General features: G+C 36.5%; 1 protein-coding gene across 2 annotated transcripts in view; it reads left to right on the top strand.

Moving 5' to 3' along the window:
* RUNDC3B (RUN domain containing 3B) overlaps positions 1 to 11,786 on the top strand; it is a 43,943-nt gene extending 32,157 nt beyond the window's left edge. The window contains exons 6-8 of one of the 2 annotated variants that reach the window (XM_029961794.1): positions 6,762 to 6,908; positions 7,295 to 7,410; positions 9,303 to 11,786. In XM_029961794.1, the coding sequence (XP_029817654.1) occupies positions 6,762 to 6,908; positions 7,295 to 7,410; positions 9,303 to 9,448 (409 nt within the window). In that variant the 3' untranslated portion in view covers positions 9,449 to 11,786. The remainder of the gene's footprint in view (positions 1 to 6,761; positions 6,909 to 7,294; positions 7,411 to 9,302) is intronic. The other variant, XM_029961795.1, reaches the window with a different exon arrangement.
* The last annotated feature ends 959 nt before the right edge of the window (positions 11,787 to 12,745 follow it).

The following is a 12,745-nucleotide window of genomic DNA, read 5'->3' as shown; positions in this document are numbered from 1 at the left end:
AAGGCTTTTCTATATTAGCTTGGACTAAACTCGAGATTAAATTTTATTTACTTATTTATTTTTTAATTCCCAGGTAATATAGTTACAGTATAGTGACTGACCAAAGATAATCAACATTTTATGCCATACAGGTTGTCTTTTGTCCCCATCCCTCACTGAAATGTAAGTCAGGTCACACTTTCAAAATGCAGAAATCTTAGATGTGTTAATTCAAAGGAGTAATTTCTTAATCTTTTGAGAGGCTACGTGCCTTTCAGAACAATGCTAGTGCAAAGAGAACTGTTTGTGGGGTTACCTTGGGAATTAAATTAAAAAAACAAACAAAAAACCAAACCAAAACAATAACAAAAAACCACAAAAACTCAAACAAAAAAACCCACAAAAGCTTCTTCAAAAAACTTTTTAAAATAGATAATTTTGATGATCCATTTTCAGAGTGACTCCTTACTTGATTGTACCAAAACTGAAAAGGCAGCAGGGATGGAAATGAGCAGTAATTTGTCAGTAGCATTTTATGTGTGTACCTTACAAAAATATAACCTGCACGTGTTTAAGAAATAATTTCAAAATAATAAATCCTTATGTAAACAGCTCAAAATAATAGAAGTTGAGGAAATCTGCAAGTAAATATTGTGGAGAGTACCTGACAAAGAAAGGGTCAATGAACACTAGAGGAGAAGGATGTTTATTGGAAGACCTCACTAATCTCACATTTCCCAGCTTCTTAAATACATTATTAAATAACTGAAAGTCAAAAACATGCAGAGACTTTTTTGGGAATAGCTGTGTAAACCTGATGAATGCTCTGGCTGCTACTGTTATTCTTCAATAAAAGTAGTAAATTTACAGGCCTGGAGGGAGCATATGTATCTGCAGACACTTAGTTCCAACTTGGGAGTATGTTAGTATTGATTAGTTAATGACTCATAAGTATTCTCAGGAATTCATTAGCAGGATGTTTTTACTTTTCTTTGTTTTTGAAGAGGAGCTTAATTTAAATAGTGGTTTCTGATTTAGAGAACAAAAAATACAAATGTAAGCCAAATATTTGTTAGTTTCTAATCATGTATTCTAGTATTAAGATGATGTTCTCATCTCTTTTGCTAATTGTTTTGCTGAACAAATTATTACTTGCAGTAGTATTTTGAATATTTATGGAGTTTTTCTTTTTTTCAGACATTAAAAAAACCCACCACAATTCAAATGTCGTAACTTAAATAGGGTATCCAGGGCTAACATGGCTAGACTGTGTATATTATACTTCTCTTATATATATGCATTATGGAAAAATCTATGCTGTGAAGTAATGCAAAGGATATTTGGTCCTTTTAAAAGCAATATCCTGGTCTCAGCTGGGATAGAGTTAATTTTCTTCCTAGTGCTGTGTTTTGTATTCAGTATGAGAGTGATCTTGATAAGAGACTGATGTTTTGGATGTCGCTGAGTATTTTTTCTCTGCCTGCTATCTCTTCACTGTTTCTTGATTTTTTTGGTGTTTTTCAGAACTTGAAACACTGTATGAAATTATATTACAGAAGTGTTTATTGGGGTAAGGACTGCTTGAGGCACAACTGTTTTCTTTCTGCAGATTATAAAACAATCACTTTTTGTCAGTGTGATTATAAAGAAATGGAAATTACTGTAGGCAGGGAAGATATCAGTTAGTTGGATGAGGGAGGGAAAGTTCACAGGCTCTCAAACATTCAAGAATTTTTTCATGCCTAGATTAGGGAATGTACTATGAATCAGTTTAACACCTCTGCTTTCATAATAAATTCTTACATATTCTTCCTACTCTGCACAAAATTTTTCTGCACCCCCCAGTCTCACCGTGTCAGTTCAGGATGCCCTGTTCAGCCACATCTCACTGCCTTTCTTTCATTCAAAAAAAAAAAATCATACAATCTCTTATTAAGATCCACTGTGTTCTCCATGTAGCAACTTCCTTCCTGAGATATACTACTTTTAGCCACTGGTTTTTTTCCAGTCTGAAGAAAAAGAGTTAACAGCTTGTTGTATATGCTTGTTTTCACTCAGACCTGATCGTTTTTCCTTATTTTTTAACTTTTCTCTTTAGTAAATCCTTTTGTTTCTCTTACTTCTCCTCTTCTCTTTTTGGAATGTCCTTGCTTTTACTCTTGTATTAAATGGATTAACATATTATCTACAAACCTTATATTGCATCATCTTCAAATCCTCACAGCTACAAACCCAAGAGAACAATATTTTATTGAACTGTATTTAAAAATAGAACTACATACTTGTGATCTTCACTTTTGATGTATTATGGATTTTGTTCCATGTAAGTTATAAGTTGAACAGTAATATACTTGGTAAAATCTAGGGTTTGAGTCTTGGTCTATAGGTGTTCAGGTCATTCTGAATTTGAGTTGCTGTTTCTTGCCAGTGGCTTGTTCTTAAAAACAGAAGTGGTAGAAAAAAATCTGTGTGTACATAGGCCATTCCAGTTCAGTATGTGTTACTACAGACCAGCATTTTATACAGAAGTTTATGCATTACATTACATTAATTTTATGTGACCTTTCAGTAACACTCGAAATATTTCCCAGTTAAGGCCCAAAGAGTTCAGCAGTTCCTCTTTTTTGTTTCTTTTTTTTTTAAAAAAAAAACAGAAAATGTTGATTTTGCATTTTGTTCTCGAATATTTTTTGAAACTTGTAAATTCCACAAATATCTATTTGCCATTTGTACCTCTACACCATTTCTTCACTTCTTATTTTTGCTCTGTCATGACTTTAATTTTCTTCTGAAAGCTTTTATATGCCAGACTTATTTTGCTATACAAGCAGATAAATAAGTTTCAATAGTAATATTGTTTGTATATTTCAATAGTAATATTGCCTGACAGTAAACATTTAGAGGAAAGCTCAGAGTCTTCATTACACTCCTGGTGATGAGGAAAAGTCCTGCTTCAAATCCTGTAGCATCTCTGCCCTGATCTGGCCAGCACTGGTTACAGTGTTTGTGTTCTGGGGAACAGGAGTGCTACTGTGGAAATTGTCTGCCTTGAATAAAATAAATTGTTGTCCTTTGAGAGCTCTTAATATCTAGAAACTGCTTCTCTTGTCTGAACAAGAGCAGGACAGCACTCGATAATCTTATGCAGCATTTTTTCATATTGTATGTTCTGAAATTGGTATGCTTTTTTCATTAAAACTTGTTCGTATTTCCTTCCTTTTTAACTCCTTTCTATAGTAAATGCTTTTGTATCCATTTCTTTTGCTCTTCCTGTTTTTGAATATTTGTAGCAGGATCATTTTTGCCTTATGGTGATTGTTTGAGGATTATGTATGCTGTGTAGACATGGCACTTAAGGACATGGTTTAGTGGTGGACTTGGCAGTGTTAGGTTTAGGGTTGGACTCAGTGATCTTAAAGGTCTTTTCCAACCTAAATGGTTCTATGATTCTGTGCAGTTTAACACTTTGACTCTTCAAGTCTGGTTAAACAAAGGCAGTACCAGTTTTTGCATATTATCGAGAGAACTGCTGTTTGCAGACAGTGCCTTTATAATGACTCTGCTGCAGCAGAATCTCGTGATACTTGAAAAATGGCTGCAAAAGAGCAAAAAGCTAAATAATCTCAAAAGCTGAAAAAATAGGTGGTAACTAATAACACCTGCTGTGAATATTTAGTCTAACTTTCTAATGTCTATACTACTATTTTAAATATCAGTTTGGACTGATTTTATGTATTCAAATCTATTTTTACGTAATTTTAAAAATTCAAAATGACAGTTTTTAGGAGGAGAATAGTTAGTTATGTATCCTACTTGATGCCTGGTTTTCTTCCTGAACATGGTGGAGTGGTTTAAAAAGTGATCTACTGGAACTATCTTTTAATCTTCTTATGCTAAAATCCCTGGAGCAGTTTGGTGAGTCTTCAGAATTTCTTTGTTCAAGATGCAGAAAGGGTGAAATTTCAGGTTACTGTAGGATAACGATTTGTGGGGAAAGCCTCAATATAGAAACCCACATAGAATGCAAAAATTCCAGTATTAGCAACTTGCCTGTATATGTGTGTTGTGTGGTGATAACATACAGGAGTTGTCCAAATGGGAATTTACATGTATGTGTTATATGTGTGTGAATTTGCATTTAGGCATTGTGGGCATAGTGACTCAATATAAATTGTATGCTGTTATGAAGCTTCTATGAACACATGCAAGCTGTCCTTCTGAATAAGGAGGTGATGTACTGTACCTGGCAAGCCTCATGAGAATTTGCTCTCTCTCTGTTTCAGTTTCCTTAAATCAACAAACCTGTAACAGACTTGTTTAATGCTCAATGTCCCCATGGAATTAGGGTTATTAAATGGAGAAGGGAATACCATACAAGATATTTGAAATTATTGAGAGCTTTGGGTTAGCAAAGTGTTTATTCCTGTAGACCCCTTAGAGAGAGGAGGGTGAGGAGGGTGACCTCTGGGTAGAAAAGTTGATTGTTTACTTCTATGAATGCTGGGGGAATTAGTCATCTTGTGAAAAGTTTCTTGAAACTAGTTTTATTCACTGTGGTGCTTTACCCCCTTCTCGTGCAATATTACTGTGCATCTGTCTCCACCTCTCAAACTCAGCTGCTAAAAATTCTTTACTGAGCTCACTATTGTCTTTGTTTTGTGAGAAATTTTGGCTCTTTGGGCAGTGTTATGTGCCCTTATTGAGGTTCCTGTCTAAACAGTTCAGAAAGCACCAGAATAACAACTGCGTGGTAAAAATAGACCTGTTGACAATGTTATTTGAGAATTCACATAAATGTACATGTGCCATGAATAGTTATTTAATTTGCTGTGCAGTTTGGCATTTCAGATAAGAACATGGCATTTGACTTTGAACTTTTGAGTACATTTGGTACGGAGATTAGCTTTTTGCTTCAGGCCAGAGATAGTCAAACTTGTTGTAGAGCAGCATTTTACTATTGTCTAGTATCTTGTGGATTGGAGAATTTATGGGTTAACAAGCACTATTACTTTTGTTTCTAGTAATTCTACAGCAGTATAAAGGACGTTGCCTTTTACTATTGAAGAAGGGCTTGGAGCCCTCCTGTCTTGGAGCCTGAGGAACTATGTACTTTCCTTATTTCTATATGACTTGGCAGGTGATTTCTGATTTCTAATGTTGGCATTTTAGCTTTCTCATTTTCAGAATTGTAGAAAACTGATTTGCTTTATAGGAATATGAGGCAAAACTAATTTGAACATGTAAGGTATTCAGTTTATACTTTTTCTGTCAGTTATAGACATAAGTTACTAGAATCTGTAGGGTGGTAGAAAACAGAATAACTGTGTATTATATTTTGCCTGGAAGTATATAATGGAATTAACATATCTGGATTTCAGTTGATTCATTCAAAAGTATTGAAAGGGACAGTGGGAGGTGTTCGAACTACAAAAAAAATTGAGGGGGCGCGGGACAACATCACTTCCTCATAGTGGGTTTGCAAAATAGTTGGGCTGTAATTACCATTATGCTGGCAGAAAGAATCATTTGCCTGCAGTTGCTTTTTCTTTGTTGCTTCTGCAGAAGGATTCTAATTTCAACTTTTTTTTTCTGTGCATAAATACGTCTCAATAGTTTCTAAATTGCTTCCCCTAAGAAAAATGAACAGTTTAAGGTGCTTTATGAAAATTGCAGTCTGTTGGTCCCTCAAAGTAGAACATCTGTCCGGTTGCTAGCTCAGTTTTCCCCAGGGCTCAGCTTTGGGGCCAGTCCTGTTTAACATCTTTATTGATGATGTGAACATGGGGATTGAGTGCACCCTCAGTAAATTTGCAGATGACACTAAGTTGGGTGGGAGTGTAGATCTGCTTGAGGGTAGGAAGGTTCTGCAGTGGCATCTAGACAGACTCAATCCATGGGCTAAGGGCAACTGCATGAGGTTCAACAAGACCAAGTGCTGGGTCCTGCACTTGGGTCGCAACAACCCTGTGCAGCACTACAGGCTCAGGGAGGAATGGCTTGAGAGCTGTTCAGGAGAAAGGGACTTCGGGGTGTTGGTCCACAGCTGGCTCAGTATGAGCCAGCAGTGTGCCCAGGTGGCCAAGAAGGCAAATGGCATCCTGGCCTGTATCAGGAATATTGTGGCCAGTAGGACTAGAGAAGTGATCGTGCTGTAGTTGGCACTGGTGAGGCCGCACCTCAAGTACTGCGTTCAGTTTTGGGCCCCTCACTTTTAAAAAGGACATTGAGGTGCTGAAGCGTGCCCAGAGAAAGGCAACAAGGCTTGTGAAGGGTCTAGAAAATATGTTTTATGAGGAACAGCTGAGGAAGCTGGGTTTGTTTAGTCTTGAGAAGAGGAGGCTCAGGGGGCACTTCGTGGCTCTCTACAAACTGAAAGGAGGTTGTAGTGAGCTGGGGGCTGGTCTCTTCTGCCATGCCTGCAGTGAGAGGACAAAAGGAAATGGCCCTAACCTGAGACAAGGATGATTCAGATTAGATAGTAGAAAAAACTTTTTCACTGTTAGCATGGTCAGGCATAGGAATAGGTTGCCTGAGGAGGTGGTGGAGTCACCATCCCTGGAATGTTCAAGAGGCGAAGTGTCTGGATGTCGTGCTGGGTAATGTGGTTTAGGGGTTACACTGGTAGTGCTGGGTGTATGGTTAGACTGGATGATCTTGAGGTCTCTTCCAACCATGATAATTCTATGCTCAACTTTGTCAGGACTATTTGTCCTGGGTTTTTTTTCTGTACCTTAAGGAATTGCCTTTAATAGACTGGGGTTTACTGTTTTTTGTATTCACAGAACTGTGCTAAAGAATAATGACTTGAGATCAAGACAAGAATTAACTACTCACCTCACCAATCAGTGGCCTTCCCCAGGAGCTCTGGATGTCAATGCTGTTGCCTTGGACACTCTACTTTATAGAAAGCACAATCAACAATGGGATGAGTAAGTTTAATGTTTATTTTGATTCCCCTCTAGAGGAACAGAGAAACTGAAAATTATGTATTTCCCTCAGCACACTCTGAATCATATCCTGTCAGAGTTACCTGTTACAATGTACAACGACCAGCTGGTAAATAAAATCAATTTCTCTTGCTTACCATAAAAATTTCCTTCCTTTGGATTAATTTAAAAAAAAGAAAGAGAGAAAAAGGAACTATTGCTTTAGGAAAAAACTAAAGCAATCATTTGATTTAGGAAACAAATAAATGAAAAATGTTTTAAGAGAAGAAAGATTAACTGCCTAGGTTTTTCTAGAAAATGTTTTAAGAGTTGAAGATATCTAGTTATATCTTTTAATGGGTTGCTATTACATATTGATTGCTTTGCAGGAAAAGTTTTCAAAGTCTGGACCAGCTTTCAGCAGATGTTAGTCTTTCTCAATCTTCTCTGGATCCAGGTCACTCACAGGATGGGAAGCAGGATGGAATGAACATGTTAAATGAAGGTACAGAGCCAGTCTAGTGGCTTCCTTTAATTTTGTTCTTCATAGCTCTGAACTTCAGTCGCTGTGAGATGAGTTTTCAGTGTGAAGAAAATATACATTGAAAAGCATATTTTTCATTGTTATACAAAGTGTTTCAGAGTCCGTGGGGAAACCCCCAGGGACTCTGCTTCAAATAATTTTGGATTTATGAAGATACCCACCCCACTCCCCCAATAAGTATAAGACTTTGTGCTGTGTTTAAAGCTAAGCTTCAAGTATGTTGCATATCTTCTTTTGCCATCACAGAACCAGTCAGCTCTGTTACAAGGAGGATCTTCTGACATCTTTCTGCTGTAATAAACGCTTTCATTTTGGTTCTTAAAAGAAAGATTAAAGGCAACTGGATTTGCAATTACCACTGTCATTCTTATATCTTGCATTTAACATTTATCTGTGAAGATGCAGCCTGACAGTGTTTCTATTAAAATAGAGAGAGGAACGTGATATGAACTGTGTATATAAGTGTAATATACATACATATTTCCTTTCAAAACCTGTATGTTTATCAAAGCTTAGCTGCTCCATCTTGTGGGCAATTGTAAAAGCAGAAAATGATGGAAGACTTATGAAATAGTAGTATTTTGGGCATAGAACATAAATTAATATAAAAAATCCTTTTTGTATCTCATCAAAGCTTTAAATGGACTTGATAATACAGAGCCTTAGTATTACATAACTGTTAAAGTTTCTTGGGTTTAAAATATCAAGGATGAAAAATGTAGAATTTTTTTAAAAACACTGTAAGCAGTCTTAAAATCTAATTCAAGTTTGCTTAGAGAAAGTGAAACAGAATAAACATGGCTCTTATAAAGAGTTCTTGTGCAGATCTACTTTCAACTGGTTTTTTGCACTGTTAATCACTTGAAGCTATGCTTTGTCTTATCTTCTGAAAATTAAAGTGCGGCAAAACCAGTGGTAATAATAGTTTAGGTTTTGATTTCAACACTGTCTTTAAAGGTAGCATACCATCTCCTTTCTAAATCAGTGATGTTCATTAGCACTTAAGTTTTAATGTAGTTTGTAAGACACAGTGATCCTGCTGTGGTATCTTTGGTATAACTCTCAATATGGCAGTTTTAACTAAATGATTGCAAGTTAAATTTTCACACTACTTCGTAATTCTTTATAATGTAATTTATTAGCAGAGTTAGCACAAAGTAAGTAGAACGGGTATTCTGAGAAGACATAAAATAAACAGAGAAATTGTCCAGTGCAGTTTCATATGGGTATGTTTCATGTTAGCTGTCAGCTGTATTTGGATGACAGGGCAGATGTTTGCACTGCTACTCCTGCACTGTGTGGCATTTTCCAGTGGTTGGAGCCTAATGCATTTCAAATTACCAAGGTTTAAAAAACAAAACATGCTTGTTTTGATAGAAATAGATCCTGATCCAGTTAATTCTACTCCTTTCTGTGGGATTTAAAGTTAGATCTTTGGTGCTGACATTGTATTAGTAATGTCACTTCCATTTATACACAATGGACTTTATATACAATTGCCTTCCATTTATATACAGTGAACAATTTATATACAATGAACTGGTGCTGGAATTAGTAACTTCAGTTCACTGTGTAGTCAGTGGAGCCTTTGGATCTGCCTCTGCAGGAGACTGACTACAGCCCAACCACAGGTAGGGATCTCTGTACCACCTGCACAGGGAAGGTGTGGCATATATTACGTGTCTTCCCAATGGCATTTATGAAGCATGCCTGTGCTGAAGCAGTAGTATGTAACTCATAATAGTGTAGATGAAACTGCCTTTTCTGTTATTTCTTTTTTTTCTGTTATTTCTTTTTTTTCTGTTATCTTGTGCTGTAAAAATTATTAGCTTAATTCTTGTTTTTCTTAACAGGGAAGGAAGACACTCCATCTTTGCTTGGTCTTTGTGGTTCTCTTACATCAGTAGCAAGCTACAAGTCTCTCACAAGTCTGAAATCAAGTGAATACCTTGCAAGTCCCACAACAGAGATGACAAGTCCAGGCTTAACACCATCTTGAGATACACATAAGAAGGAAGAGCTTTGTGTTGTATGCATTTGGTTTATGTTCCATTAAATGACTTGCAATGAAGACTGCTAGTTCTGAGTTAAAAAATAAGCTGCTTTATTTTTTCTTTTCCTGGTTACCTGTGTAATTTACAAATTCTGTCCATTTTCATTCACCTTTTTTTCCCCCAGAGGACTTTTCAGATTTTCTATTTTAATCTGGATTTATTTAAAGCTCTTTGTCAGGTACAGAATGTATAATCCGATGCTTATGAATGATTTTTAAAATGAAAGTTGGAAAACAGTCCCCTACTAAATTGCCATCAGCTTTGTTTCTCCTTGCACTGGCCTGGCCCTGCTCTAGCCACTGTACTTTTCTGCAGTGCTTTAAATATCTATCAACTCTTGCAGAATAGACGGGGAATCCTTAATGCCAGTCTTTATAGGCAAATAAATATTTACCTAAAATTCCAGCTTTTCATCTGTGTATGTTGTGTAGGACCTCAAACAGCATATTTAACCTATCAACAGCTTTTCTCAAGTTGACTCAGTGTTAGGTTTTGCATTCCTGTTAGTATCATGGCACTGAAGAATCACACTGAAACACTCTTGCAAACTCTTGAAGTTGCATGTGAATAACAAATGTAACTTGATCATATAAATCAAGCATACTTAGCAATTTTCAAATGGTGAGGAAACTCACTAAATGCTTTTGAGTGACCTGAGTTACAGATAATCTTACATTATATGAGAAATTTCTTGCTGGAAAGATAGAGACTAAGGATAGTGGGGTTAGCACCTTGGGAAGTTTGAATTCTGTGTTTTTTGGCAAGATCCCAAGGAGAGTGAAAAAGGGGAAACAAAAACAAAGTAATGGCTGTATTTCCATGTTAAAGACTTTTCTCATCCCTGTAGGAGTGCAATAGGTATTTTTCTTGGTAAAATAATACAGCAGAACTTCTCAAGTCCGTTTTCTCAAATTACTTGCCATTGATTTAAATTATTGATAGGAAAAAAGAAAAAGGAGACATTTTTTAATTGTAACTAACTTTCCAAATCACCCTACAGTTTCAAAGTTTGCAACTAAATTTTTGAATTGCAAACTATATTCTTAATTCTTTGTAAGATATGATCTTATCTATGAACTTTGCTAATCAAGGTAATGCTTAACACTATGATTAGTAACTTTTTAAACAAAAGTTAAATGCATGTAAGTATGTTGTATTTATAAGTGCTAGGGAAAATGCTTTTTTGTGCCAAAGAAGTTTCATAAATTGTTTACATGAGTAGCTGCAATACAGGACAGATTTTTAATTATTGCTTACTCTTAGGTGTTTACAGTATGTCACTACCTTCTGTAGAGTTTTAGTTGATTTGCCTCTTGTGATGGTATCTTGGCACTACTACTAAAAACTGGTCATCATAGGATGGGCTTGAAAGAAACAGGATTCATTCTTACCTTTACTGAAACTACAGGGAATGTAGCCTTTGTAAGTATAGGCTGTGCATCTCTGGAACTTATGGCACTGTTGGATTTAGCTGGAGGAGGTTCAAAATACATATCCTCAACTCTCTAGTCCATGCTGCTAGAGGTCACTGCATCCATGGCAGGGTACACAACTACTGATGCTGTTTTAATGCAGAATTTTAGAGCATTTTAGCAAAGTCTACCAGATCTTTTCTTTAAAGCCCTTGTGTGCCCACCCAGTTAATTTCTCTGTAATAAACTGACAGTTAAATCCTGTCATACACTGTCAGAATGCCCACTACTTCGTGTAACTTTTTTTTGCTATCACATTAAGCACCTGTTCTTTCATGGCAGTTGAGTAACATTATTAAATATAAATTTGTAAACTAGAGATGCATTTTTACTATAAATAAAATGAGGGAATCCGGATTCCACAAGTTAACATTCTACATCAGGGTACAGTGATTTAATGGGTCTTGTTTGCTGTTAAACACTTCTCACATTACATCAGTATTTTGGAGGGGGCTATAATCATGATCTTCAGTCATGTTCACTGATGGCTCTTTTCTTGGAGCTAGTAGTGTGAAATTCATGTGTCATTCAACTGAAGTCTTTTATGTGGTCAGACACCACTGAGTTTCTGGGTTTTGTGCATGGGAAATCAGTTATGTGTGTCTTTCTCAGTTCTAAACATTAATCATTTAAAAAAAATTAAAATGCCAAAACTGTATGTTTTGTTGCCTTGACGTTCCATAAATGTTGCATGTAAATTAAACATTTTGTATCATCACAAGTTACAAATTTTTGTCTTTGTTTTAATCATGCAAGATAAAATAAGACCATTCAGTAAATTACAGTATTAGTGAGCTTATAGCAAATTCTTTTCTTGCAAAATGGGGAAAGTGTGGTTTTGTTACTGGAAGTCATTCAGTGTCATCCAAAATCTGTTGTTATTCTTTTCTCTTAGGCCTTATTTTGTCAATTTATGTTCAAAAGTCACAGTGGGAGAACAGTGTTTAGTATCTCCTCTGGCAGCACCTCTTGCCTGCACCGTATGCTGTAACATGGTACCTAATGTCTTTACAACTGCAGCATTTTTCAGCATGTGATGAATTTTCACCAAGACAGAACACATGCTGGGGTACCTTCTTCATAGTAGGATAGGACTGAAGTCCATTTCTTGGGTAAAGCACACCTGAATGTCTGTCAGTGTCTTAATGACCTGAATACTGAGTTGCTTTTGCATCAGCACATTTTTTTGTTAAAATACTCAAAAAAGTAAAACTCAACCCCTTCATTGAAAATGCATGGAAAAAGGGAGGTAGAGTGAAGGTAGTTAAAAAATAATTTAAAAGAAATCATACAGAGGAACCTCTGGTTCAGTAACTGAAGTACCTATGGGCAAGTGAGGAGCTGCAGCTGCTCATAGCACGAGTGTGCAGCACACTGTGCAGACAGTGGCTGCATCGACAGCAGCAAACTAAATATGCTCTTCCCTTCAGAGAGATGCATGGCTGAGTCAAAGAGGCGTGGAAACACCTGTCTGTGCCAGCACATCTGGCCTTCCAAGACAGGTGATCCCATAAAAACTGTGTATGGCTTGGCCCTGCCCAGGAGTGTTATGGCAGTGACAGCTTGCACCTCCCAAAAACATGTGAGGGAGTGTTTCTCCAGAGCACCTGTACAGGTCGTTGTCTTCAATGCCTGGATGTGCTTTAATTTTTTAAGAGTATTACCTTAAACAAAAGCCACTGCAGTCCCTATCACTGTAGTCACTAAGCTCTCTTGGTTTCAAATGACCATGAGTATTTTCTCCACTTTGACATAGGGAATTTTTCATTT

The sequence above is a fragment of the Manacus vitellinus genome, unplaced genomic scaffold (genome assembly GCF_001715985.3).
Source record: "Manacus vitellinus isolate BGI_N305 unplaced genomic scaffold, ASM171598v3 scaffold_3_pilon, whole genome shotgun sequence".
In the NCBI taxonomy this organism is placed as follows: domain Eukaryota; kingdom Metazoa; phylum Chordata; class Aves; order Passeriformes; family Pipridae; genus Manacus; species Manacus vitellinus.
The sequence above is the reverse complement of the archived record's forward strand: the minus strand, read 5'-3'. Positions and strand labels throughout refer to the sequence as shown.